The 15,198-nt window shown below is 47.5% G+C and overlaps 1 protein-coding gene across 3 annotated transcripts in view; it reads left to right on the top strand.

The window, feature by feature from the left end:
• srfbp1 (serum response factor binding protein 1) overlaps positions 1-15,198 on the top strand; it is a 277,765-nt gene that overhangs the window by 3,053 nt on the left and 259,514 nt on the right. Inside the window, exon 2 of one of the 3 annotated variants that reach the window (XM_085986811.1) lies at positions 112-6,647. The exons of the other annotated variants lie outside the window; for them this stretch is intronic. Within the exon in view, the coding sequence (XP_085842937.1) occupies positions 4,232-5,956 (1,725 nt within the window). The 5' untranslated portion in view covers positions 112-4,231 and the 3' untranslated portion in view covers positions 5,957-6,647. Of the gene's footprint in view, positions 1-111; positions 6,648-15,198 lie in introns of those variants that run through there. 3 annotated transcript variants of the gene reach the window in all.

Raw genomic sequence — 15,198 nt, 5'->3', positions numbered from 1 at the left:
AAATCAGAAATAAAAACAGAAATTGCGTGATGTGCACAGCAGGTTTGTCAACATCTGTAAGGAGAAAGGACGTAATATTTTGAAACGTTAATCTGTCTCTTCTCTTTGCAGATGCTGAGGGACCTGTTGTATATTTCAAGGCATTTTCTGAAAGAAGCTTAATTGCAAAGGAATTTACATTCTGGATAGGAAACAAATGGAAGATTTCACACATGACAATTAGTCAGATATCGCCTTAAAATCATTTTGATTGACACCTGTCACTGAGTCCCAATAAGTTTCTGATCTCTTGTCTTTTCTCTGCCAACTCTTTTTGCATAGCAGTTCGTTTATCACCATTTCTGGGTCACTGTAAAAATGACGTTTGTGTAACATGAGAATTGTTTCCCTGGAATCAGCTAGAGAAATCAGTCAGCCAAATCAAGTCTCAGCTTTTGTGTAAAAGTGAAGGGTGCATGATATGTCAGCCCCACTCCAGACACATAATCTAGGCTGACACTTCAGTGCAGTACTGAGGGAGTGTTGCACTGTTGGATATATTCAGTGTTATCCTATGTGTCTGCCACCTTCGCTAAGCCAGTTTTCTTTAGCGATACTTCAGTTACTTTGCCCTATTCAAAATGTTGTCTTCCACAGTAAGTTTATGGCCCAAGGAAGAGGTGCAGCCTATGAAGGAAGGATTGCATGTGTACAGTGCAGGGTTGTCACTTGGCTTATTTTGTGTACTGGTACCAATACAATGCAGGGGGAGAAACTTTCAGTGAGACCACTTCTTGCAGTCACCTGCATAACATAGATATTTGTCTGTGGTGACCATAAATCGCAGTCCTGGCCAAAAGCTGATGCAATTTAATGTAATTATCCTCTAGACCCAAGTCATCTTTGTGTTCTGTATTATGCCACTTATTCAACAACAACTTGCATTTATATAGCACTTTAGTGTAATCAGACAAAATGGATGTCAAGCCAAAGAAGGAGATATTAAGAGGGGCGGCCACAAGTTTGGTCAGAGGCGGGTTTTAAGGAGGATCTTGAGAGGAGGAGCAGTTTCTGGAGGTAATTTTGGAACACGGGGCCTAGATGGCTGCCAATGGTGGAATGAAGGGAGCGAGGGAAGGATGCACAAGTGGCCAGAATAGGAGGAAGTGTGATTTCTGGGTGTTGGGGAAGAAGGGGTGGGGGCAGTTGGTGGTGGTTTGTCAGGCTGATGGAAGTTAGGGAGGGAAGATTTAATCACAAGGATGAGAATTTTAAATTGGCCCTGTTAGGAGGTTTGGGAGCCAATGCAAGTCTGCAAGCAAGCGGTAAAGAGTGAAGGGTATTTGGTGCAGGATAGGATACGGGCAGCAGAGTTTTGGATGAGCTGAAATTTACGGAGAGTGGAGGATCGGAGGCCGGTTAGGGTAGCATTGGAATAGTCGAGTCTGTAGGTGACAAAAGCATGAATGAGGGTTTCAGCAGCAGATGGGCTGAAGTACAGGCAAAGGTGTTGTGGAAGATGCTGTGGTAGTCTTTGTGTTGGAGAGGATATGGGGTCAGATGCTCAGCTTGGGTTCAAATAGGAATTATGAACCGTCTAGTTTGACTTGAGGTAGTAGCCAGGGAAGGGGATGGAATTAGTGACCAGGGCTGAAATTGATGGCTTTGGTCTTCCCAATGTTTAACTGAAGAAAATTGTGGTTCATCCAAGACGGGATGTCTGACCTCACAGTAGTAGTGGGGAGGTGGGTTGATGTCAGCATACATGTGGAAGTTGACTCCATGACTTCAGATGTCACCAGGGGGGCAAGATGTGGATGAGGAAATGGAGGGGACCAAGGTTAGATCTTTGGCAAGTCCAGAGGTAATGGCTTGGGGCCAGGAAGAGAAGCCGTTGCTGGAGATACTCTGGCTCCAATTGGATAGGTAAGAGGAAGGGCAGTGCCACTGAGCTGGTCAACCATGGAGGATGGCGTGGTCGACTGTTTCAAAGGCTGTGGCGAGGTCGATGAGGGTGGCTAATGCACCACAGCCACAGAGGATATAATAAATAATGGTGCCCCTGAGACAACATGACATTCACTCATCAGAATTGGTGAGCAACGCTGCCTGAGTGCTATCAATCAGTGACCCCACGCCAGAAGACCAATGTTCCCGTTGAGCTGCGTGGCCGTGCAGCGGTCTGAAGGTCCCGCACAGGACGGACACCGGCTTTTGAATGGAAAAACCGCGCATGCACAAAAATTTGAACGGGCCGCGCACCCAAAAAAAAATTAAGGGGAACATTGCAGATGACTTGTGTGGTAAACCACTGTTGTTGTTGTCGTTCACTCTTGTTCCACGGTTATACCTGACTATGCCTCAGCTGACTCCGCCCTTGGCTACCGGGTATAAGGACGGCCGCATGGCAGCTCTCTGGCATTCGGTCGTCCACTAGAGGCATAGTCCTGATCTGTTCGAAGTACAATTCAGTAGTTAATAAAAGCCTGTCGTTCTGAACTCTGCTCAGTCTTTTATTAGAATTGATAGCGCATCAATTTTATTAACTACTGGGGGGGAAAAAATAATAATAATAACGATGCTGCAGATACTTAAGATCAAGTGCCTGGAACTCGACCCGCAAGAACCGGACTCGACCGCTAAGTTCTCGCACTAGCTGAACTGTTTTGAGTCCTTTCTGGCTGCATCCGGCGAGACCGTTGCCACCGACGCCGCCAAGCTCAGGGTGCTGAATTCTAAAGTAAACCACCGAGCTTTTGCCCTTATCCGGGACGCTACGAGCTACCAGGGGGCTATCGACATTTTGAAGGAGCAATATGCACGCCCGGTCAACTATGTTTACGCAAGACATCTCCTGGGGTCTCGCAAACAACAGCCCGGGGAACCCACAGAAGCATACATACGGGCGCTGAAGGAACTTGGCCGAGCCTGCGAATGCAAGCATCAGCCACGGAACATACGGAGGAGCTCATCCGGGACGCCCTCGTTGCGGGCCTCAGGTCCACTCACACACGGCAGCGACTGCTGGAAAGTAGCGAGCTCGACCTGAAGAAGGCGATTTCACTCACCCTTTCGTTGGACGTAGCCCATCGGAACATGGAGGCCTACTCCCTGGACCGCGCGGCCGCCTCGTGGATGTTGCAGCCGCCGCCATCTTGGGACGCGGCGCCGCCCTGGGCCCCGGCCCCAACTGCTGCAGCAATGTCCCGCCCGAGCCAGAAATGTTATTTCTGTGGCCAAACCAAACACCCCAGGGCTCGCTGCCCGGCGAAAAACGCGGTCTGCTCTGCCTGCGGTAAGAAGGGACACTACGCTGGCATCTGCAGAAGTCAGAAGACCCCTACCTCCAGCAGCGCCGCGTGCGATTCGTGGGAGCGGCCATCTTGCCTTCCTCCAGCCTCGTGGGGATCGGGATCGTCATGGGCGCCGCCATTTTGTCCTTCGACGCCGCCATTTTGTCCACCATTTTGCCAACGGGCCCCCGACTCACCCACCGCCTCACCGGGGTTCTACAGCGACGCTCCCGACTCCACAGCGGCCTCCATTACGCTGGATCAATCCAGACCCCATCAGCTAGTCAGGTCCACGATGGACATCCAGGTAAATGGCCGCGCCACAACTTGCCTTTTTGATTCCGGGAGCACGGAGAGCTTCATACACCCTGATACGGTACGGCATTACTCCCTCTCGGTCCGGCCAACGCGCCATCGGATCTCCATGGCCTCAAAATCTCACTCAGCAGACGTCGGCGGCTACTGCGTAGTGACCCTCTCGGTGAAGGGCTCCGTTTATAAAAATGTAAAGCTATTCGTCCTGCCACATCTCTGCGCTGCCGTTCTGCTGGGGTTGGACTTTCATTGTCACTTTAAGAGCGTCACCTTGACATACGGTGGACCTCTTCCCCCACTCACTGTCTGCAACCAGCAGTTTTTAAATTGCCCGCCGCGCCCCACCTGTAGTCTCTCCACCCTCAAAATCACCCCCCCCCCCCCCCCAGTTCGCTAACCTCACCCGTGACTGCAAGCCTATCGCCACAAAGAGCAGGCGATACAGCACCGGGGACAGATCCTTCATAAGATCTGAGGTGACGCGGCTCCTGAAAGAGGGGATTATTGAGGATAGTACCAGCCCCTGGCGCGCTCAGGTGGTAGTCGTTAAGACCGGCAACAAGCAGCGCCTGGTCATCGACTACAGCCAGACTATCAACAAGTACACCCAGTTGGACGCATACCCTCTCCCCCGCATAGCCGACATGGTTAATAAGATAGCGCATTATTGCGTTTTCTCGACCATTGACCTCAAGGCAGCATACCACCAAATCCCTATCCGCCCTGAGGACCGCCAGTACACAGTTTTCGAGGCAAACGGCCGTCTTTTTCACTTCCTCAGGGTTCCTTTCGGCGTCACCAACGGTGTCTCAGTCTTCCAGAGGGAGATGGACCGGATGGTCGACGAGAATGCGTTACAGGCCACGTTTCCCTACCTGGACACCGTGACCATCTGCGGCCATGACCTGCAGGACCATGACGCCAACCTTGATAAGTTCCTTCGCACGGCCCAACTCCTAAACCTCACGTACAACGAGGAAAAGTGCATATTCCGCACAGCCCGCCTCGCTATCCTTGGTTGCGTGGTGGAACACGGAGTCATCGGTCCTGACCCTGACCGGATGCGCCCCTTGATGGAACTCCCCCTGCCCCACTGTCTCAAGGCCCTCAAAAGGTGCCTGGGCTTTTCCTATTACGCCCAGTGGGTCCCTCATTATGCGGACAAAGCCCGCCCACTTATTAAGTCCACTTCCTTCCCCCTGACGGTGGAGGCCCGCTCAGCTTTTCACCGTATAAAAGATGACATTGCCAAAGCCACCATGCACTCGGTAGACGAGTCCATCCCCTTCCAGGTGGAGAGCGATGCATCCGACTTTGCCCTGGCCGCTACCCTTAACCAGGCGGGAAGACCCGTGGCCTTTTTTTCACGAACCCTCCAGGGCTCCGAACTCAGACACTCCTCTGTGGAAAAAGAGGCCCAGGCCATTGTGGAGGCGGTGCGGCACTACCTGGCTGGAAAACGATTTACCCTGCTTACTGACCAACGTTCAGTCGCCTTCATGTTCAACAACAAGCAGAGGGGCAAAATCAAAAATGACAAGATTTTGAGGTGGAGAATTGAACTTTCCACCTACAATTACGACATCTTGTACCGGCCCGGGAAACTCAACGAACCCTCAGATGCTCTATCGCGAGGCACATGCGCCACCGCGCAGATCGATAGACTACGGGGCCTCCACAACGACCTCTGCCACCCGGGGGTCACCAGGTTCTTCCATTTCATTAAGGGCCGCAACCTGCCCTACTCCATCGAGGAGGTCAGGACCATGACCAGGAGCTGCCCAGTCTGTGCAGAGTGCAAGCCGCGCTTCTATAGGCCTGACAGAGCAAACCTGATCAAGGCCACCCGCCCTTTTGAGCGCCTGAGTGTCGACTTGAAAGGGCCCCTCCCCTCCTCTGACCGTAATGTGTACTTCCTCAACATAGTTGATGAGTACTCCCATTTCCCTTTCACCATCCCCTACCCGGACATGACCACCGCTACGGTCATTAAATGCCTGCACAACCTTTTTGTTCTGTTCGGTTTTCCCAGCTATATTCATAGCGACCGGGGCTCGTCCTTCATGAGCGACGAACTCCGTCAGTATCTGCTCATGAGAGGTATTGCCTCAAGCCGGACCACCAGTTACAACCCCCGGGGGAACGGACAGGTTGAAAGAGAGAACGCGACGGTCTCGAAGGCGGCCCTCCTAGCCTTAAAATCTAGGGGCCTTCCGACCTCCCGTTGGCAGGATGTCCTACCTGATGCGCTCCACTCCATCCGGTCACTGCTGTGTACTGCCACCAACGCCACCCCCCCCCCCCCCATGAGCGAATGTTCATTTTTCCCCGGAGGTCCACATCCGGTACCTCACTACCACACTGGCTGATGTCCCCTGGGCCTGTCCTGCTGAGGAAGCATGTAAGGTCCCATAAAACGGCTCCCCTGGTAGAGAAGGTTCACCTCCTCCATGCCAACCCCCAGTATGCCTACGTGGCATACTCGGACGGGCGGGAGGATACAGTCTCCATTAGAGATCTGGCACCCTCGGGGTCCACTGACCCGTCGCCATTGCCCTCCACCACGACCCCCTTCGACACGGCCCAAAATTCAGTAGACCCAATTCTCACCCCTGTCAATTCCACCCCAGTAGACGGCATGCCGCGACCCCAGGACCAGCCGGAGCCCACTCGCCCACCCAACACCAAAGGGGACGATACGCCGGTGCTCGACCCCGTTCAAGACGCGTCGTTGGAAGCTGTACCATCGCAACCGTCGCCACGAAGATCTCGACGGCAAACGAGGCTGCCCAACAGACTCGCCTACTCGAACTTTTGATACACTTCACCCCGCCGGACTTAATTTTAAACGAGGGGTGAATGTGGTAAACCACTGTTGTTGTTGTCGTTCACTCTTGTTCCACGGTTATACCTGACTATGCCTCAGCTGACTCCGCCCTTGGCTACCGGGTATAAGGACGGCCGCATGGCAGCTCTCTGGCATTCGGTCGTCCACTAGAGGCATAGTCCTGATCTGTTCGAAGTACAATTCAGTAGCTAATAAAAGCCTGTCGTTCTGAACTCTGCTCAGTCTTTTATTAGAATTGATAGCGCATCAACTTGCATGCAGTCTTTGACTCCGTTAGGCCAGCCATGCATTTTGGGTACATGACCTTGTGTGGCAATAGTGAATTGGGGGGAAGGATCTGAAACCTACGCCTGTATCATATGCAGCCTGTACCTGTGCGACTGAATCAGTGAAAGAATTGGATGATTGAGAATGGTGATAAGTTATGAAAATTTCTGACAGAAACCTGATTTTTAGATGGAAATGAAAATTGGGAGGTTTCTATAAGGGGCGGCCAATCTGTAATGCCAGTATTACACCCGGCGGCAAGTTTAAAAATTGATACCACTAACTAGTAACCAACTATAAATTATGACCAATCTGGTTGTTCCCCTGGGAAACCATAACCGATAGCTCTGACTATATATAGTACATAAACTAATACTCTTCAATTATCTTAATTCATCATCTCCCATTGCTCCCTCTACTGTCCTCATTAGTCATAGAGTCATAGAGTAATACAGCACGGATAGAGGCCCTTCGGCCCATCGTGTCCATGCCGGCCATCAAGCCCTGTCTAATCTAATCCCATATTCCAGCATTTGGCCCGTAGCCTTGTATGCTATGGCATTTCAAATGCTCATCCAAATGCTTCTTAAATGTTGTGAGGGTTTCTGCCTCCACAACCCTTTCAGGCAGTGAGTTCCAGACTCCAACCACCCTCTGGGTGAAAAAGTTCTTTCTCAAATCCCCTCTAACCCTCCCGCCCTTTACCTTGAATCTATGCCCCCTAGTTATTGACCCCTCTACTAAGGGGAAAAGCTCCTCAGCATCCATCCTATCTATGCCCCTCACAATTTTGTACACCTCAATCATGTCCCCCCTCAGCCTCCTCTGCTCCAAGGAAAACAAACCCAATCTGCCCAGTCTCTCTTCATAGCTGAAGCGCTCCAGCCCTGGTAACATCCTGGTGAACCTCCTCTGCACCCTCTCTAACGCGATCACATCTTTCCTGTAGTGTGGCGACCAGAACTGCACACAGTATTCCAGCTGTGGCCTAACCAGTGTTTTATACAGCTCCATCATAACCTCCTTGCTCTTATATTCTATGCCTCGGCTAATGAAGGCAAGTATCCCATATGCCTTTTTTACCACCTTATCCACCTGTTCCGCCGCCTTCAGGGATCTGTGTACCTGCACACCCAGATCCCTCTGACCCTCCGTCTTGCCTAGGGTCTTTCCCTTCATTGTGTATTCCCTTGCCTTGTTAGACCCCCCAAAGTGCATCACCTCGCACTTTTCCGGGTTAAATTCCATTTGCCACTGTTCCGCCCATCTGACCAACCCATCTATATCGTTCTGCAGACTGAGGCTACCCTCCTCGCTATTTACCACCCTACCAATTTTAGTATCATCCGCGAATTTACTGATCATACCCTTTACATTCATATCCAAGTCATTAATGTAGACCACAAACAGCAAGGGACCCAGCACCGATCCCTGTGGTACCCCACTGGCCACAGGTTTCCAGTCACAAAAACAACCTTCGACCATCACCCTCTGCCTTCTGCCACTAAGCCAGTTTTGTATCCAATGTGCCAAGGCACCCTGGATTCCATGGGCTTTTACCTTCTTGACCAGTCTCCTGTGCGGGACTTTATCGAAGGCCTTACTGAAATCCATGTATACCACATCCACTGCGTTACCCTCATCCACACACCTAGTCACCCCCTCAAAAAATTCAATCAAATTAGTCAGACATGATCTTCCCTTGACAAAGCCATGTTGACTATCCCTGATTAATCCTTGCCTCTCCAAGTGGAGACAAATTTTGTCCCTCAGGATTTTTTCCAGTAATTTTCCTACCACTGATGTTAGGCTCACTGGCCTGTAGTTCCCCGGTTTTTCCCTACTACCCTTCTTGAATAATGGTACTACATTAGCGGTTCTCCAGTCCTCTGGCACATCCCCTGTGGCCAGAGAGGTCCTGAATATATGTGTTAGAGCCCCCGCAATCTCCTCCTTTGCCTCACACAGCAGCCTGGGGTACATTTCATCCGGGCCTGGGGATTTATCCATTTTTAGGCCAGCTAAAACCGCCAATACCTCCTCCCTCTCGATGTTAATATGTTCGAGCATATCACAGTCCCCCCGCCCTATTTCTATGTCTACATCGTCCTTCTCCATAGTGAAAACAGATGCAAAAAATTCATTTAGAACCCCTCCTACATCTTCCGGCTCCACACACAGATTGCCACTTTTGTCCCTAATGGGCCCTATTTTTTCCCTAGTTATCCTTTTACCCTTAATATACTTATAAAACATCTTCGGATTTTCCTTTATTTTGCTCGCCAGTGTTATTTCATGGCCCCTCCTTGATCTCCTAATTTCTTTTTTAAGTATCCCCCTGCACTTTTTGTACTCCTCTAGGGCTTCCTCCGTCTTTAGCCTTTTGTATCTACCAAAAGCCCTCCTTTTTTTCCTAATCCATTCCCGTATATCCCCTGACATCCACGGTTCCCTGTGGTTTTTGGAACCACTCTTGACCTTTATGGGAACATGTTGCCCTTGTATGATCTCTATCTCCCTTCTGAAAGCCTCCCATTGCTCCGATGCGGATTTTCCTACAAGTAGCTGATCCCAGTCCATTTTGGCCAGATCCTGCCTTATCCTATTAAAATCGGCCTTCCCCCAATTTAGAACCTTTATTTCCGGCCCATCCCTGTCCTTTTCCATGACCACCTTAAATCTTACCATATTATGGTCACTATCACCAAAGTGCTCACCTACTAGCACTTTTTCCACTTGGCCGGCCACATTCCCTAGAATTAGGTCCAGTACCGCCCCCTCTCTTGTAGGACTTTCTACATGCTGGCTCAAAAAGCTCTCCTGGATGCACTTTAAGAATTCTACACCCTCTGAGCCTTTCACACTTTGACTATCCCAGTTAATATTGGGGAAGTTGAAATCCCCCATTATTATTACCCTATTATTTGCACATTTCTCTGAGATTTGCCTACATATCTGTTCCTCTATCTCCCCCTGACTGTTTGGAGGCCTATAGTACACTCCCAGCAAAGTGCTTGCCCCCTTTTTGTTTTTAAGCTCCACCCATATGGCCTCATTAGAGGACCCTGCTAATATATCATCCCTCCTTAGTGCAGTAATTGACTCCTTAATTAATATTGCGACACCCCCTCCTCTTATACCTCCCCCTCTGTCTCGCCTGAAGATTCTGTACCCCGGAATATTGAGCTGCCAGTCTTGCCCCTCCCTCAACCATGTCTCCGTGATAGCAACAATATCATACTCCCATGTGTTTATCAACACCTTCAGTTCATCCACCTTATTTGCAAGACTCCTTGCATTAAAACTGAGCTTTAACCACTAGTACTTCACCTTGGTGTTTAGCTCAAAAAGCTTTTTCAAAATGCAAACCTCCTATGTTTAGACAGATAAGCAACATGAATGTTACTTATGATTGTGACCATAACTCCTTATCCCTCCTTGTGACCAGCGTCATTGCAGCCTTTGATAGGTTGAACACACTCATAGTTCCAGTCCCTTGTCTTGCAATATATCTACTGTATCTCTTGCAGTGGCTTACTACACCTGCATGGTCACCTTTGGTGTGCCCAAGGATCTAACCATGGCTCTCTATTCCTGAAGTCATAGTTGGGACAGAACTTCCTGCATTAGCAAAACCAAAGCCATTCTCTTTGGTTCTTGGCTTCCATTCCATCACCTCACTCAAGTGGAACTGTGTGCACTCGCAGTGCGCTGAGCTTCAAACCTCACATCCAATCCATCACCAAGGCAGCCTATTTTCAGCTCCAGAACATCAATTGCCTCTGTTCCCATGGTACCCCCATTGCCAATGAAATCATATCCACAATTTTACCACCTCCGGCTCAAATTTGTCAGTGCGTTCCTAAGTTACCTCCTGTGCTCCACCTTGCCCAAAATGGAACTTGCCTAGAACTCCACTGCATGTATCCTTTCCCACTGTCCAGTTCAGCCATCATTCTAATGCTTGCTGCCCTATAGTAGCATCCATCTACCAGCACATTGATTTTAAAATGTTCATCATTTACAAATTCCCTCAATGGCCTTGCTTTATCATATCTCTCAATTCGCCAGCCCCACATCCCAGTTTGCACCTTTATTTTTCTCAGTCTGGGCTACCTTCCAGTCCTTCCAAACGGCAACAACAACTCGCATTTATATAGCACCTTTAATGTAGTGAAACGTCCCAAGGAGCGTTATCAAACAACATTTGAAACCGAGCTACATCAGGAGATAGTGGACAGGTGACTGAAAGCCTGGTCAAAGAGGTAGGTTTTAAGGAGCATCTTTAAAAGAGGTGGATAAGTTTAGGATGGGAATTCCAGAGCTCAGGGCCTACGTAGCTGAAGGCACGGCCACCAATGATGGAGCGATTAAAACCGGAGATGCCCAAGAGGCCAGAATTGGAGGAGCGCAGAGATCACAAAGGGTTGTAGGGCTGGAGGAGGTTACCGAGATAGGGAGGGGCGAGGTCATGGAGGGATTTGAAAACAAGGATGAGAATTTTAAAATCAAGGCGCTGCTGGACTGGGAGCCAATGTAGGTCAACGAGCACAGGGGCTTCTCCCAGTCCAGCACTGCCCAACTCCAGCACTCTCACCCCATTGCTGCCAAGCCCCAAGGCCATGGTCCCAGTGCTACTAAAAATAAAATCTATTGTAAACTGATTTGTTCTTTAATTGAAAATGTAAACAACGTGACAGTGTGTATCTCTGACTGTATATGTCTCTCAGTTTGGCATGCTTTCTGAAATAAAACTTAGTTGAAATCTTACTTAAATTCATTGCTTAGTTTGTATTCAAAACATTTTCAAAAACAAAATGATAATGTTATTCAAATAATTTGACTTTTCTACAGAGAAAATATATAAATTGTTTGCAATTATAAAACAAAAGGAACCACAGTTTTGTAATCAGTGTGGTTTGTCATATGTATACCTCTTTGTTTCTTTCGCTCTCCTAACACAACTAGACTTTTTAAAAATAAAAAACATACTCAATATTAACTTTATTGGGAGTAAAGCATTTAAACTTTTATCTTCTAGTTTTCTTTGTGCCAAAGGAGGCATAGACATTGTCGTTTGTTTAGGGCCATTTTAATGCAGATGGAGCAGTAGTGATGGAACAGGATGAGGTGCTTGAAGAATAAGAAGGTGCCAGAGGATTAGGAAGAAAATTGAAAATGTGACTTGTTGATCAGTGCCACATTGACACCATGGTGATTTGGGCAGGGCAGGAGGTGGAGAATATAGCAGGGCAGGGAGACAGTCAAGTTTCAGCCAAAGCCAGGATGTCAGTAGAACTATCCACAATATGATTGAGGATGGCAAAGGCTTTGTTCAAGTGAATGCACATTCTGGTGGGAAATGCAGAGAGGGGGCGGTGATTGTTGATCCACTGGCGGAGTTTGAGATTTTGGGGTGTACAAGGTGGGAAGGAAGTTCATGAGTTGACCCTGTAGCAGGCACACTGGGTGGGATGGTCAGCTGGAGAGGAGGTAGTTGGGGCTGCTGCTAGTAGGGGAGAAGCAATGAGTTCCTTGATGGGCCCCTCAACGGGTAGCCAGGAGAGGCACAGAGGGTATCTAGGTTTATTCAAAGGGAATTCAAGCCTGCAATGGTGACAGGATAGTAGGAAGCCAGAGGAGTAGTGATGGTCTGGGATAAAGATTGGTGTAATGAAAGTTGGTATGGCTAGGTGACGGGAAGGAGAGAGAAAAGCAAACTGATAAAAAGTAATGGCCAGAGCAGCAGCTAAAATATTCATGCAGATGGACGCAAAGGGAATTTGGGTTACATAGGCATAGCTGACCTTGGGGGAGACTTGTCATGGTCATAAACAGGACAGAGAGGAGACAATATACTATAGAGCAAAGTTGAAGTCTGAGACCCCTATCGTGGGATAAGTTGACTTAGACCAAATGGAGTCAGCTTGAGTGTCCACAAATCAATGTCCAGGTTTGGATCCAGAAGCCATTCGATGAGCAGACTTTCAGCTGAAACACTGATGGAAATTGTCTGAAGGTATCAGCCACCCAAGGAAGAGTGGTGTCTTTGAGACATCAGAGGTTCATCCTGGGGTCCACCAGAGTTGTGTAGTTGTCTTGCATGTTAGCAGTTTGCACCAGCAATTGTGGTGGACCTGTAGAGGAGTGAGTAGCAGTGGGAGTGAAACCCAGGACCAAGTGTAGTAAAGACTCAAGGACCCAGAGGAGGGTGAAGAAGAAATTATGCGACCAGTGGAGATGAGGGAGCTGGTCTGAAAAACAGTTGTGGAGCTGTGAAAACACAGAATGACATTAGAATATGTGCATGATGGGAGCAGATTCAAGCAAACCCAGCATAATGAAGTATCCCAGCAGAGCAACAGAAACAGCCTGCAAGAGCAGGCCAGGTAGTGGAATAGAGGCAGTTTAGCAGAGAATACAATCTCGGTACCAAATGCTGGCAAAGTTGGATGTCCAGCGCAGAAATGGGATTCAGCTGTGGGAGGGGGGGTGTGGGTAGGGGTAAGGGAGGAAGAAGAATTCTGTCCTGTGTTCAATGTACAGAATAAGACTGAGGAGCATTGGAGTACAGTCCAAAAAGAAAGACTTGCTTTTATATAGTGCCTTTCACGACCTCAGGACATCCCAAAGCACTTTACAGCCTATTAAGTACTTTTGAAGTGTAGTTACAGAGATAGGAACAGGCGAGGGCAAGAAGGGATTGAAGCACAAAGGAGAATTTTAAATTGGACGTGTTGGGGGACCAGGAGCAAATGTGCATCAGCAAGGACAGGGGGAGATGATAGGATACAGGCTGCAGAATTTTGGATGAGCTGAAGTTTACAGGGGGTAGTGGATGGGAGGCTGGCCAGGAGAGCATTGACATAGTTGAAACTGGAGCTGATAAAGGCAGGGGTGAAGGTAGATGGGGTGAGGCACTGACAGGTGGGCAATGTTACGGAGATAAAAGTTCTGCAGTCTTTGTGATGGAGAGGATATAGGGTTGAAAACTCAGGTAGGGTCGAATAGAAAGCCAAAGTTTATGAGCAGTCTGGATGGTGGCCGTTGAGGGGATGTGGTGGCTCTCTTCCCCCAACAGATTTAAGGATTTTGTTATATTTCTGGCCAGTTGAGTATCTTTGATGGCAATGTGGCTTTGTTTTCATTTGAAGAACACTTCTATTATGTGCTATTTTGAATTAGTAAACAATCCAAAATGTATGTCTATGGTCCTGTATTTCTTGAACTTTAGTGGAGACTTGGGTGCAGTCATTATGTTCTGCCTTAGATAGATTTCTTCTGCTTTTTATTTTGCTGTATTGGCGGGGTGTTCAATTTGGACCTTTGGATCCTCTTCTGTGTTATCTAATTAAAATGTCAGTGTTGAACGGACATGTATTTTACTGGCACTGTGTTCAACATTTTAATATTCTAGCAAGTTATAACCAATATTTTGAAGCAACCTTTCTTAAATGGAGCTGACAATGTAATTAAGCAAAGGAATAGTGGAGTGATAACTTTCCATTATAAAAGTTAATAAAAGCAAGAAAAAAATCGAAAATAAGAGATACCAGTAGTTTTCTCTCTTTCCCTCAATATTATCAGCACTAGGTGGCAGGAGAGAACAAGACATTGAAATGGTACCATACTGTAGGACCAGTCACACTAGATCTAGGATTGCATGGTCTGTAATGTGCTATAAGGCAGTAACACAAATTTATTGAAATTACATCATGAACCGCAAGAGCAAAGATGTGTTGTTGGCTTGAAGTGTGCTGTTTATATTTGTACAAGCAATTGCTTAGCATCACAACTTCAAACAGATAGTATTGTTGCATGTCTACAATGTGACCTAACAAAATGTAATACTGGATTTAAATAAGTGATATTGGTTAATATGCAATAGATGCAAATCAATATTATATTCAGTACATGAGCAGTAGTTTTTGGAAAACTCAGGTATTTGTTACTCCTGTGGGTGGCGCTGCCAAGTATTTTCAATCTTAAAGATGTCACAACAACTGGAGCACACTACCTTAAAGATTGCTCAATCTGGCCACCAGTTTCCCATAAATCACTCCGTGCTTTCTGAATTTTTTTCAGTGCTGTATTTGTTCCTTAATAACTAAAATGTCTAATATCCAAAATAGGGGTTTAACATTTTTATTTACAAATTACATATTTTGGAATAACATGATTCAATTTATACATTGTGTCTTTTAATGCTTTCATTTAAAGTTTCGACTTGAAAGTCTCAGCATCTCAAAAGCCTTGGCTTGGAATTGATATTTTTGCTTAGAGCTGTGACTGAGGTGAATTTGGATTGTCCAGTCTGAGCATGTACAGTGTACTTAATTTTCCAGGATGCATCAGTCAGCTGTAGTGATGGATGATTCTCTTTACCTCCCAAGACTTTCTGCCAATAGCTTTTCTTCAAATAAAATTGAAAAACAAGAGAACAATTTGAAAAGCTTTAGAGATAAGATTTATATTGAGTATTTTTGTGCGTATGTA

The sequence above is a fragment of the Somniosus microcephalus genome, chromosome 1 (genome assembly GCF_052327205.1).
Source record: "Somniosus microcephalus isolate GS21.2 chromosome 1, FLI_Smic_1.0, whole genome shotgun sequence".
In the NCBI taxonomy this organism is placed as follows: domain Eukaryota; kingdom Metazoa; phylum Chordata; class Chondrichthyes; order Squaliformes; family Somniosidae; genus Somniosus; species Somniosus microcephalus.
Note: the sequence above shows the minus strand (reverse complement) of the source record. Positions and strands in the feature narration are given on the sequence as shown.